Raw genomic sequence first — 13,753 nt, 5'->3', positions numbered from 1 at the left:
ACTTCTGCTGGATCAGGGAGGATACCATCGAGACGGAGGATACTGTTTTTACCTTGAGCTTAACCCAAACAGGGAACTGCTGTGTGTTAATTAAAATCTGCTTTGTTTTCCTAAAGTTGTGTGCAGCATTTTTGAGGACCCCAATTGGGTATATGTGCTTACCCTGTGCCACAACATGTAGCTCCATGTGCCTGTCCTGTTCCATAAGTTGATGCTAGGTAATGCCGGTTTTATTTGGGTTTTATGGCCATGAAAAAATCAATAAAGACCTAAAAGGAGCATAGCTTCCTTTACACTGGACGATACCTTACATTTTCATAATCCAAATTGAAGGAAAAAAGGAAGCACAGGTTATTGGGAACAGGGTTAGGAATCCATGGGGTGGGTGAGAGGGGACGTCCAGGGCAGGTATAAGGATACAACCCCTCCACCACCCTGCATAAAAGCAAAGAGCATATACACATTTTAAATTAATCAACTTTGGCAATAAATGTTTAGTCAGCATGCATTTTACAACAAAACATATGTATCCATGTATTTCTAAAGAGCAACAGCTGCCATTTAAACAGCCTCTAGGTGCTGGCAGCTGTCCCAGGGTTGGTGGACGTGTGTTCTTTGCCTGCTGGGGGTTTCTGAACTTGGAGAGACCCGGTAGAAGTATTGTGTCTGGATGATAGAGTTAAGAGCTCTGTGCTTGAGTCAACCGCTCTGTGGTTGTGGGTGGAGTCCTCTAGTAGGTATGTAGTGCTCCAAGGCAGGAGTCCCATAGAGGGTTTGCATCTACTCTGGGTCATTGAGTTTCTAAGCCGAGCACCCCCTTACTATAGTGAGCTTCAATCCAGAAGAAGCACTGCAGATGGGGATGGGTCAGCGCAACTCACCCAACAGCCCAGGGAGTGGTGTGAGTAGAGTTAGTAGCTTTGTGTTCCTTACCAGAGAACACTCTCCTTGTTGTGGAGTTTCTACAGGCACAGCCCCATAGAGGAGACGTTCTCAAACACTCTGCGATGAAGCATGGATACAAATAACTTCACCTATCCTGTGTCATGAATGCTAGCCCTCTTCACCGGCATCCACCTTGGAGGGCAGAAGCAGATCAAAGGATGCTGAGGTGTGCTAGCATGCCTTTGAGTGGGCCTGGGGTCGACTTGTCACAGGGAGGAGCACTGAACAGGTGCTTCATGAGCGCCTCAAATCCCTTCTGAATTCTGAAAGTCCACCTTAAGGCTTTTCCTCTTTTGGGGAGCCAGTCTACACACCATAGAGGGATCTTTCATAAACGTCACAGAGATACTAGGGGAAATCGCTAATTCTAGTAAGTATGAAGTCTGATTTGTCATTGTGGTTAAAGACCATTCCACAGGGAGGCCGATCAGCCACACTTAGCCACTGTTGACATCCAAGACCAAAAACCACTCAAAAGATGAGATTGCAGTGATAGTTAAGTCTCCCTGACCACACTCCTACCTGTCGGTCCAACATCAGGTGTGCATTGGGTTGTTTCATAAAGTATCTTTCTAGGCAGAGAAGCCTTTACGTCGCAGTTTAGATAGGTTTCCCTTTGCTTACTGTTCGATGCTTGTCGTCCAGTCACAACTTACCAATATCTCCATGATCATCAAGGTCGAAATCCATAAACTTCTCTGAAAAACAAGAGCAAGATGCGATCAAATAGACCAATAGGCAGTGGGGGGAGGAAAAGAAGGGTAGTAGGTAAAGCACAAACTGCTAGAGTGCTAGAGTAACACATATGTAGCTTTTCAATAGCAACAAAGGACAGAGGTCTGTTTGCAAACAAGGCGGAATGGGAGGGCAAGGCAGAGATGAACAAAGTAATTGGAGAAGGAGGGAGCAAGTGAGAGGACAACATGTCAAAACAACTTTGAGGAGGAATTTTAATGCAAGCACAATTGTTGGGAGAATGTACGCCCGACAGGATCATTGTGGAAATAAAATACATGCCCAATGAAACTGTACACAATCCAGGATGAGCTAAATTGTCAAACTGGCGACGCGTCACTGTTCTGTTTGCCTTTTAACGCGTTGAGCTCCTGTTGGTCCCCAGTTAGGACTTTTCCTTCTGAGTCTTCACTGAGCCTAGTCTTCTATCATCTTCAATGCCTCAATCTTGGGAGCCTTCGGTCTTTCCCGACAAGGCCTGCTTAATTGTCACTACCCCAGTCTCTCGACTTATGCTAGAGCGTCAAAACGACAAAAGGGACAAGCAGGCCATGTTTCTATCTGCAAAGAGAGACCACGAGTGGTCCTCAGAGACCCACATCGGATAGAAAATGTCATCCTTCACCAATGAAGAGAACTGGGGGAAATTCTTTGTTATCCAAAGTTTGTAAAAGACCCAGTATGCGTTGAAGGGTGGTAAATACCATGTTTAGATGAAGCGCAATGTATTTGTGAACAAAGCATTCTAAGCAGACCTGTAGAAAATTCACAATGATCGGACATCTCAAAAACTCTTCAAGGCGACTAATTGTGGGAAATATCTGATGCACAGAAGCATATGCAATCCATAGCGAAGAAGATGGGACACAGTGCACGGTGAAAGGAACTGTGGGAAATGTATGCTGATGGCAATTTCCGTACGCAGTATGAGCAAATTTGTTTGATATTGAAAGTGAGGAGAATTGAAGGGGTCCTTTGTAGTGAGAGAAACTTGGGGGGGGGGGAGATTCATGTTTTACAGATTTCTAGGAAATAATGTATCAATAGAGAGGCCAGGAATTGACATCAGGACGACTTAGGGAAAAGCCTAATTGTGAGACGTTCACGGTGAATGGAGCTGCGGAAGATTTATATTAAACTAAATTGAGTAAAAGGTGGGTTTAGCACAATGTTGTGTAACTCAATGCGAGTACAAATGAGGTGAAGTTATTATGAGATGAACCACAGAAAATTCATTCCGGGCAGAGCAACGTGGGTGTTCTTGGGAGCAGCACTGCGGGGAGTCTATGATGAACAGAGATCATGCATCAGACACATGTATTCGGCACACAGGATGAGATGTACACTGGCAAGCTGGGCGGACCCCGCCCATCAGATTAATGCTAGTAGGAGGCAGGCCTGAACCCTCGTTAGATATCCCCATGCAGCATTAAAACATTAGAGCCCATGCTGGAAAAGCACACAGGGTGCGGGGCACTAACCAAAAAACACATTCATGGAGAGTCTTGGATAGTTGTGTCTCTCTCTCTCTCTCTCTCTCTCTCTCTCTCTCTCTCTCTCTCTCTCTCCACTTGCACGTTCTGAATGCTCACAAGGCCTAGTAGGTCCGCCTCTTTCTTCATTGTTATATTTGATTTGCTTTTCCATGTTTCCTCCCTGTTGCCCTGTGGGTGCTTTGAAACACAATTTACTTGATGTATAAGCGCCTTACAAATGCAAACAAATAAATGCCAGCCACCTGCCTTCAGTAAGACTACATCTTTCCAAGGCTTTACGTTTTCCCCGGATACAATGGAACTGCAATACTCACTGGGGATGTGTGTTTTTTTTAGGAAGTCTTCCTGGGGTTTACAGGTTCTTTATGGATCATGATGCGCGTGGCCTCAATTTAAGACCCTAATATTCAGAAGAAGAGTGGACACCTAAATAAAACAGTGCACTTCTTTCAAATTCTTGAGAAAAGGCTTACCAATTGCTCCGAGCTTGAATGAATACCACGCCTCTCCAAATGAAGACGTACTGTCTTTCCTGGTAGATTCTCTCACATGCGGATGACGCATCTGCCTGGTTATGACAATGTTGTCCAAATATGTGATAATGAGAACAGCTGATTACTTTAGCGAGTGATCATGCATAAAATGCCAGAGTATTGTACACCCTTAATCCCATGCTCTTGAATTAATAAGCAAATATAGTTTTACATGCAGTCGTCCTTTCATGCTACGCAAGTCTCCGTGAAATTACCCATTGCTCCTGGGACATGTAAATGGATTCTTTTGGAACCCCAAACAGAGGCCTAGAGAAAGTCAAGACAACTTTACTAGACCGGTCCCCGTTTCAGAATGGGGACAGAGGGATCGGTTCTTTGGATACAGTATATGCTTAAAATGACAATTTCAATCGGCGTAATTCACAAAGTCCACAAAACATGGAGATTGGCAGAAATAACACAGATCTGAAATGAAGGAGACGAATCGCACCCAGTAAACTCCTAACCAGTGCTATTGTCGTTTTCCGTGGTTAAGACGTCTGCCCAAGTCTTGCAGGAGAGCATGGTACCTTGGGTGAGGAGTGGGGATATTCTCAAGTGTCTCGCGTAGTTCAGGGGAGCAGCTGGTAAGGAGGAGCACTTGTTTAGCCTGCTGACGTTTCTGCCACCCTATAATAGATCCGGGGTTGGACTACATATGCGTTATCTATCCATGGAGGCCCTCATCTGTAAATCCGATATTGCAGGGTGAAGAATGGAAGTCGTCCTCAGACACAGAAGATGGGGTTCCAGAGAGCGAGTGAGAGTGAGAGAGGGAGGCGACTGAGAGAGAGATCCATGAAGGGCGCTCTATGGATCCAGAAAATCTGGAATCACACTTTTTTCAGGCCGTACCAGGCAGAGCGAGATGCAAATGTGAAAATGCACATGGTTTACACATAGTTGCAGTCAGACTTTCGTGGTCCTCCAGCAGGCTTCAGTAATTCTGGTTTCGACCTCTCTTTTTTGGCTAGACACAATGAAAGCCTGTTGGCTGACATTGTACTGGAAGCGATTTCACAACAGATGAAAAAAAACTCCAGCAGACAGGCAACAATTCAGCTCTGTGACAAAGTCCACGGAACCCAGAGACGATCTGGGGACCAGGGTTGCCCACCAGCTGTGTGAAGACGAGACAGAGGTGCGATTTCATATCCCAAAACCTGACAGTGAGAGACCAAAGTCCCAATTGTTCTCATGCTGCCGGGACCCAGACAGAGGTTGATTAGGATTAAGGGCCCGTTTATATGGCGTGGACAGCAAGTAGGGTTGGATAATCATTCCCGTCCCTCGTGCCAACTATTAACCAAACTTGAGATAAAGAAATTAAGGGTCTACCCAGCCAGCTGGTGTACGCAAGGGCCCTTCCACTGCACCCCGGTTGTCCCACGTGAAACCTTTTTCTGGTTCCAAGCTGGTTCCCCTGTTTATGTTTCACAATTTGTCTACCGCCACTAACAAGGAACTCAAGTAGGCTTAACCCTGGCCTCAAATATGTTTCCACAAATTGCATAGTAATGTTGCTGCCATTGAAAAAAAAAGAAAAGACAGTTTAAGAAATGAATGGGGCAAGATGCGTACATAATATAAACTACATCAGATAAAGAAGAACATTGGATGACCCGAATTAAGCAAATGCAAAGCCAGGAAAGAAATTTGAAAAACCAGCGCCATCCTAGAAATTATAGACAAAAGTCCCGAAGGACGGAAATGACGTTGCCATTCTGACAACTTCCGCATCTAATCCTTCCTCCCACACATCCGGCCACCGGTAACATGCTTTTACTCACTTTTGAAAAGCTGCAACTTCTCCTCAAGGTCTTCATCCGTGTTGTATTTTGGGTCATCCATGAAGACCTGTCAGCAGAAGAGAAGGGATTCCGTTACAGTGGAATGCAAGAGGTGGGGATGAAGCTCACGTCAAGCCAGTGGGAGGACAGCAACACTGAGCATTCAGCTAGGAGTAGCACACGACTAGCGCAGCAAAGCCTCTGCAGCTGGCCAGGAGGAGGCACGGGCAATAAACCTCCCGATGGGTGTGGTGGGGGCAGGGAAGAGGAGAGACAACTAAAGTGCCCTCCAAGGCAGAAAGGGCCCTTGTAGGAAGCTAGGGGTAGCTCTGGAGGCCCCGATTTTAAAAGACCCTGCCTGATGGGAAGTTTTTCTGGCCCTCCAGTTTCTTCCTTGCTGCAGCATAAACAGCCCGCCTATAAGCCGAAACTATTGCATTAGAGTACAGATGGGGAGAAAAGGCATATGAGGAGGGGCAAACAGCTTGCAGGTGTTGGGTTATTTGCCCACCCATTGACTGCCCATGGCCATGTTAATCCCTGTGGCCATTCCCACCCAGTTCCTGCCTGCCCAAAACATCTGCTCATGATAACTCTTTGAGCTCCATTTAATCAAGCCTTACCATGTAACTTGTCACTCGAAGTGCCTACCAATGTTTTCTCAAAGCAGTCTTCTCAAAGTTCATGACTTAATTGGAGTTTAAACGACCTATTGGTGTAATAAAATTGTCTTAACCAGGTCTACCTTCAGCCAATCTATGCATAAGCAATCTGGGCACCCTTCACTGAAATCCTGTTAAAAATAAGCATTGGCAAAGCCAACAGTTTTGGCTTGTGTATGAGTATTCAGCATTTGCCAGGCACTGCTGTTAGATGTCCACGTGCTCGCACCATTTTGCCCCCGCTATGGTCAGTTAATACCACTATGGCTGTGCCTGGCAAGTGCCTTTCCCGTGCCTGCACAAACGACCAAACTGTTGGCATTGCCAAGGCTTGTTTGTTTAGGCAAAGGACAGCTACAGGTTGGAAAAAGGAACAAGTGACCACAACAAACCTTAAAGAGGAAAGCACAGTGAATGCATTCCCATCGCTACCAGGAAGGGTTCCTCCCATTGTCCCAACTATGCCACCCCCCGCCTATCTTCCTCCTAAATAGAAGCTTCGCCTGCCACATCATCTCCTATTTGCTTTCCATCTGCCAACTCTTTTGTTGATGACACTAAATCATTCTCATTTCCCTACAAGCTTCAGTGGTCTGTCCCCTGCTACCAGGTGCTGTGCTACAATTCTCCGGCTAATGCTTATTCCCGCCAAGAATCTCAATTTAATCCTCAGCACTGCACCCATACATGTTCATCCACTCTTCTTAGTGCAGATTTCCCTATCCCTTCCTGCTCTGCCCAAAAGGATGATGTTCATTTGGACAGTGAAATGGCACTCTCCACAGTCATCACCTTGACCACCGCTTCTGCGGCATACCACCTTCTCCACATCTGCAAACATACTCCCACTTAATCGTCCTCTCCGATAAGTCTGGCATCAAAGTGCCAGCTACCAGAAAACTGGACAGCTTAGACACCCCTCCCCACCAAAATCCCCCCCATCCCTCTCCCTCCGAGCCACTGCCAATCGACTCCCCAGGATTTTCAACTCTCCATCTTTGCCATCAATGCCCTTTTTCAACCTTTCCAGCTCCACCTCTCGCTAAGGACATCACTCCGGCTGACACGCAGTGCCAACAGTGACTGGCTTCAAGGCTGCCCTTGAAAACCATCACCTTCCCCAAGAGGGAGCACCAGTTTTAAAGTGCTGTTCACCCCTGACCCCAGATGATTGCCAACCACTGTCACCACTGGGTAGCACATCTGTATCTATCAGTAATTTGTATTTATTTGGCATTTATATAGCGCCTTAATGCAAAACTCTTAACATAGCAAAAGTGTAAAACGGTACAACTCAAAAAGCACTATTAAAGAAGGGAAAAATAAAGGGGAATCCTGGGGGAAAGTGGGCACATTCTACAAGCATTCCTGGATTTACTGAGACTGCGCTACCTGGGAGCAGATAGCACATACTTTGGGCAACCTGCATAAGTACTCCAGACAGGGGTAGCACAAGCCCTATTACCCGGAGGACCAGCTGCTTAGACACAAGTGGACTTAGTGAAGGATCCAGTGCCAGTAAGAGGGGTACCAGGGGGAAGGCGTTTCCTGATTAACCTGTACCAGGACAGTGAGATTATGCCAGCTGACTAAAAAGCATTTTGAGTGGGAGGGAGACACCCTTTCAAGCCAAGGTCTAGAAGAGACCCACTGAAGATGATGCTGGGCTACCGGACCCAAGCTCTGGTAGAGACCGATTACGAAGCTTTGAGAAACTTAAGGTTTGGAAAGAGGCCTGTTGTGCATACTTAAGGCAACCTAGGTCTGGAAAGAGGCATGCTGAAGAAACCCAAGGTATGAGAGAGACCTGCTGTGAATTCGGAGGATCCCAAGGTCCGGGAGAGAGCTTTCCTGCTTGCAAAGACCATTCCAAAATGTAAACCCAAGTTTCGGGAACTGTCAAATGCATATACTGAAGAAACCGAAGGTCTGAAGATAATATGAGAAACCCAATATCTTGGGAGACCTGCAGCGTATACTGAAGGAGCCTACGGTCTAGAAGAGACCCGAGGAGTGTTGAGAACCCAGAGACCTGGTGGATATACTGAAGAAGTGTGAGCACTGACAAAACCTCAGGCTACAAGAGATTGCCTACAAAGGGGAAACCCGATACAAGAAACCACAGAATTCCACCACTGGGAGAGGTTTTCAGAGTGTTGGTGAAAGTGAAAAGACTGAGTCTCTGGACTGTGAGTGAACCATGCACAGCCTTCAAAGAGGGCATTGTTGATTTTCTTAGACCGATCTGGACATTTAAGATTAGGTTTTGAAGACTTTCTGCTGGCAAAATTGTGGGACATTTTGTGTTGAAGCTTAAGGTATCATGGAGGCTAATCAATGATTAAGGCTAGGTTTGAAGACTCTCCGTTGGACACATTGGATGAACATTCTTTGTAGAGTAGAGTGTCCCACGAGGGGCCAGGACCCCTAAGGGTGGGTTTTGTAATAGGACCATTGATACCACAAGCTGCCGGACACTTGGTTCAAACCTATGATTACATCAGAACTTCTCAACATGGTTATCTTTAGATAAGCCCTTATTTGTAGTTCTTACCCTAGATCAGTGTTATTCAAACGTTCTCATACTGAGCCCCTCGAGTCAAAATATTGTTTCTGCGGTCCCCCACCTAGAGGTTGGCCCCCAAAGGGGCTGAAAGGATGTTTGGGGGGCCCAGGCTCTTTAAAATATAAGCAGATTTTTACTGCTTATATTTGCTATTAAAAGCAGTCACCTTTCATCCTTTTTTTAATATTAAAAACAGGCATCTTAATCCCTTTTCAAGGAGTCTGGGAGCCCCTGGTCATCTTTTGGTCATCCAGCCCCCAGTTTGAATACCACTGCCCTAGATCCTGTGTGTGTTTGGAGCAACACATTTCTTGGGATGTATTTCTAGAATCTGGCACAGTGGACAGATTTAGGAGGCCACCCTAGTTATAGTGAACAGTGGAACTCTGAGAGGTTAGTCAAAATCCAATCAAGGGAAGCATGGAGAGTGGTCAGGGCTATTCTCAGGAGAGCATGAGTGGGGGTAAAGTCTCTTACCAGGTGACCAGGGGAAGGCAGCCGCTACCTGATCCTAACCCTGGGAATGGTATTAGCCGGGTGGATCAGCTGGGCAGAGAAAGGCCCCTAGGGAATAGGACGACTCCATTAGGAGAAACACAGTATTTCTCTTCTTCAAAGGAGGAGGTTTCCATAATGCCAGAATATCCAAGTACTTGTCAGAGGGGGGCTTCCCTTCCCAAAACTAATCACCTTGTTAGTAGTAAAAACCGTTATGACCAACATGGGAATACATAAGAATCAAGGCATTAATACCATAGTTGATGCGTATGTTTCTCCCTTAGGTTTGAGCTATGAAGTCAACAATAAAGCTTTACCTCCTCTAAAATCCGTCCCCAAAGATGTACTCAATAAACAGTGAATTAAATAAGGTTGGACTTGAAATTAGTGATACAAAAAAGAACCAGAACATTGTGGACTTGAAGTCCCACAATGCCCTAAGTACTGGGACGAGCAAGAGGGACTCAGAGGTACAGAACTGCAGTATGCAGTCTAGTGGTTCCAATGACCCACACCTGAGTGGGACATTTGAATACTTAAAGCCCCTTCAAGTGTAGGTCATCAAAACAGGAAGGTGGAGCAGTAGAAGAGGTTTCCAGCTGCAGTTGCAGCAGCAGAAGCAGAGAAACGAAGATGCCACAGCCGCTGTTATCTTTGAAGCAGATCTTGGCCCTGAGAGGGTCTTCGAGATTGAACCTGAAGTGCAGAGGTCGGGAAGCAGTGTTTTGACAGGCTTTCCCCTTGGAGAGAGAGGCTTTGCTTGTTTCATGCTTTGTCCCGGTGGCTGGCGAGTGCAGAAAGAGCTAGAGAGGCTCCTTTACTGATCGGCGCGGGCTGTGGGAATACGACTGAAGCAGTCTGTTGTTCAGAAAGCATCTGAAGAAGCAGAACTGACAGCGGATCGAGCAGACGCGTATAAAGAGACTGGTGAGATTACCTTCAGTAGGTCATCCCGGAACTCTCCACAGTCAACCGCTGGCTGCTAATAATTATTTTGAATATCGAACTAATGCAAGAAAGTCATTTTGGTGTTATAAGAACTGTGAAAGAGGACAAGAAGAGAAAGGTTACAACTATTATTGCCAAAGCAAAGAGAGGGCACTATTGAACCAAGATAGGAACCCGCATTGGCAAAGTAAAGAGGAGGCAATACTTCAGAAAGACGATAACCAACATTGGCAAAGTAAAGAGAGAATAATATTGCAGAAAGATTGTAATCATTATTCCCAGAGTGAAGAAGAGGCAATAGTAAAGCAAGACACCAACAAGCATTGCCCAAGCCAAAGAAAGGCAAGTATAACAAAGAAACCTTGTCAACAGTTAAGTTATGTGAAAGTAGCAAATCAAACATGGCAGGAGAGAAGCCCTCCTTGTGAAAGATATCAAGGAGGAGAGGAACATAACCAGCATTGCATATGGCAAATGAATCGGTGGATTTAACAGCACCAATGTGTATTGTATCCTCACAGAAGAAGTTGTGCATTTTAATGTTATTGAAAGTCAAAAACCTTTCTAACGTTTGAAGCAAGCCTCACCACAGAGTACTTGTAGTAGTGTTAGGAGTTTTTATCTTGGCAGGCGAGTATACCAGGAAAGGGATTTTTAGTGGTATTCCTGGCAGGTTAGTGGACCAGGAAGAAGACATTGAAGTACAGCATTGTGGTTGAAGGTTGTAAAGGAAAGAAAGTGACAAGGCCACTAATTTGTTAGATGAACTGTGGTAAAACCATTCTGACAAGACACTGCTGGTAATGAAGATGAATTGTGAAAGTGTTTGTTTCGGGAGGAGAAGCTAAATTGAATTATTAACTATAAGTGTGAAGACAAAGACTTTTTCGTTTTGTGAAAACTTTGCCAAAGGCCAAGTGTAAGACTTTTGGAGTGAGAAGAACTTTGTTGTATTCGGAGTAGATCTTGGCAACTAAAAGGAACTTTCTTATTTTGAACTTTGAGTTGGAAAATCCTGCTTTAACCCTGTGAAAGTGGATCAGATCCTGGTTACAAGGATACCTGATTATAATGTTTATGTTTAAGCATAACTTATTTTGTTAAACTTGAATTGCCATATCATACCCTTATGAGTTGGATGTATATATAAGTGTGAGGGACAGATGCCTTTTGTTAGAGTGTTTTCCTTTAGTCTTAGTTGTAAAGGCAGGGAAATCCTCTTTAGGTTAGGGATTGTGAGGGGTTTATCACACCCTTTAAAGTTGATAATAATAATAATAATAATTTGGAATTTATATAGCACTACAAACCCTCAGGTATCTGAGCGCTGCTTATTATTACCCACAGTGTGTGGTGCTCATTTATCGACCTCGGAAGAATGAAAGGCTGAGTTTGGCCCTGCCGGGATTCGAACCTGCGTCAGCAGGCTCTGCACGGATATCAAAGCGAGCGCTCTACTCGCTGTGCCACTTGACCGGCTGATAAAATGGCTACTTGTGAAAAAACTTCAAGTTGTCCGCCTCGCATTTCTGACAGAAATTAAACAAGCGGGTAATCATATTGCACAACACTCAATTGTAAACATATATACAGTCACCTTTAGGTTCTTAGGAATACATACAATAACTTAGACAACTAAAAGAAGTTAAGTAATGATGCAGTGGAATAGAACCAAGTCACAAGAAATATACCCTAACTTTAAAAGTTCAATCCCTATGAGTGGGGCATTGTGCCCAAAAGTCACAAAGCTTCTTCTTAGTGAAAGGGTCGGATGTAGGAAGAGTTCTTGTGTTGGTGAAATGTTCCAGAGAGCTATTCAACAAAGCTACGGGTAAGGTAAATTATGTTATTTTTCAGATACAGTGGCTTTTAGATGCAACGATCAAAAAGCGATGGAATGAAATAATCAACATTTATTCTAAAGGTTTATTCTAATGAGAACAGGAGGGACAAATGCGCTGCAATTACTTACCCCCCGGACTCCGATTTTCCCAGATGACTCAATAGGGGCTCACTGGAGGTAGGTTTTTCTGCCGTTTACTCCAGTGAGAGGTGCCCAGGAGCTGCAGGGGCAAGGATTGTTCCTGTCGGTTCCAGGACTAGAGTGCGACCCATGGTGAGGATGGAATGCAGAAGACACCAATGCAGACCTCTTCGGGACACCTCACCAGACGGGGGAAGGTGAGTTCCAGCAGCGGCTACCTCACGCAGGTGACAGCAGGCGTCCTTCCAGTCACAGTTGAAGACCTTCCAGAGCAGGATCCCTTGAAGCTGAGAGCCTGAAATTCAGCATGAAGATGACTTGCACCACAAGCTGGCGAATACCGAAGCTCCGGCAGAAAACAGAGAACGCTGATGGTTCAAACAAGGAAGCCCACTGAGAAATGGTTAGTCCATCCAGTATTCCAGGAACACTTCTGAAGGCTCAGGATGGCTGGATCATCGTGACTGGTTGGTCCCGCCAGTCCAAGGGCTGAAGCACCGCTCTGGGCCATTGCAGATAAGGTAGTCCATCAGGAATCGTTCGTGCATCTTCAGTCAGCTGCACTTTTACAGAGGATACTTGGCTCCAATACTGATCTGAATAAAATGGCTGCAAGAGTCCTCTTCTTATCCCAAATCCAGCCTGGAAGCAAGTCCAAGGACACCAATGGTAAGGATCAGCACTATTCAAACAGCCAGCAGTGGTCCAATCAGGGACCACTGTGGGTTTCACTCATGCCACACACCTAGACTTTCAGGCACAATGGATGTGGAATGGCATCAAACAGTCCCACCCCTTCCTGGGCCAAACACAACCAAAGGCATCACTAGCCCGCGAAAGCAACATCTTTTCCGGGCAAGTAAATCCTCTTATATGAGATTTCCTGACATTAGGAGGCAGGAAGATGCCTAAACTACGATGTGGTGAAAGAACAAGCAGAATACTCCGGCACAGCCATTTTAGGGCACTAGCCATGTTTAGTAGCCACATGAAGTAAACACGAATGTGCACACTAGAAATAACGCAAACATGGTAAAAAAAAAAGGCAATTGCTGCCAACAGCTTGTCTTGAGGAAAATAGAAAAGCAACCAAAAATCCCAAGTGCAAAAGACTAGGGTGATACAATGCAGTGCAATGGGGATACATTTGTAAGATGCTGTGTGCGCTGTTTAAAAGTTGCCAAAAAGATAAAAAAATCAGAAGGGAAACACAGTTCCCTGCACCGATACTCTAATGGACTGATCAGTTTCCACATGAAAGTAAAGTTTAGATTAGTGTATCTAAATCGGTGTAGTTGTTTCCTTGTGCGTTCAGCCTGGCTCGAAGTGTGCTCTCGTGCTCCGCCTTTTATCCCTGTGGGGAAGGTAAAGGGCCGTCGGGTGTGTGTGTCATTATTGTCAATTGACTGACTCTGCCTGACCCTTGTGTTGGGACATGTCAGGTAAACGGCTCTGGTGTTAGTCCATTGTCTGTTACGGTGTCGGAAAGTGTTAATCTCCGAAAAGGGTGGGAGGCAGAGCTTACAGGGTAAGATGGCGAAAAGGTTTTACAAGGAAGGGGGTACCTATCATTAAAGATGCAGCCAAACAACTTGC

The 13,753-nt window shown here is 45.3% G+C and overlaps 1 protein-coding gene across 1 annotated transcript in view; it reads right to left on the bottom strand.

Moving 5' to 3' along the window:
- The window catches only part of AIF1 (allograft inflammatory factor 1), a 147,112-nt gene that overhangs the window by 27,277 nt on the left and 106,082 nt on the right, over positions 1-13,753 (bottom strand). The window contains exons 3-4 of the mRNA XM_069635069.1: positions 5,500-5,566; positions 1,602-1,643 (exon numbers count right to left, since the gene is read on the bottom strand). Coding sequence (XP_069491170.1) covers positions 1,602-1,643; positions 5,500-5,566 — 109 coding nt within the window. The remainder of the gene's footprint in view (positions 1-1,601; positions 1,644-5,499; positions 5,567-13,753) is intronic.

The sequence above is a fragment of the Ambystoma mexicanum genome, chromosome 13 (genome assembly GCF_040938575.1).
Source record: "Ambystoma mexicanum isolate Mex_15411 chromosome 13, UKY_AmexF1_1, whole genome shotgun sequence".
NCBI classification, from domain to species: domain Eukaryota; kingdom Metazoa; phylum Chordata; class Amphibia; order Caudata; family Ambystomatidae; genus Ambystoma; species Ambystoma mexicanum.
Note: the sequence above shows the minus strand (reverse complement) of the source record. Positions and strands in the feature narration are given on the sequence as shown.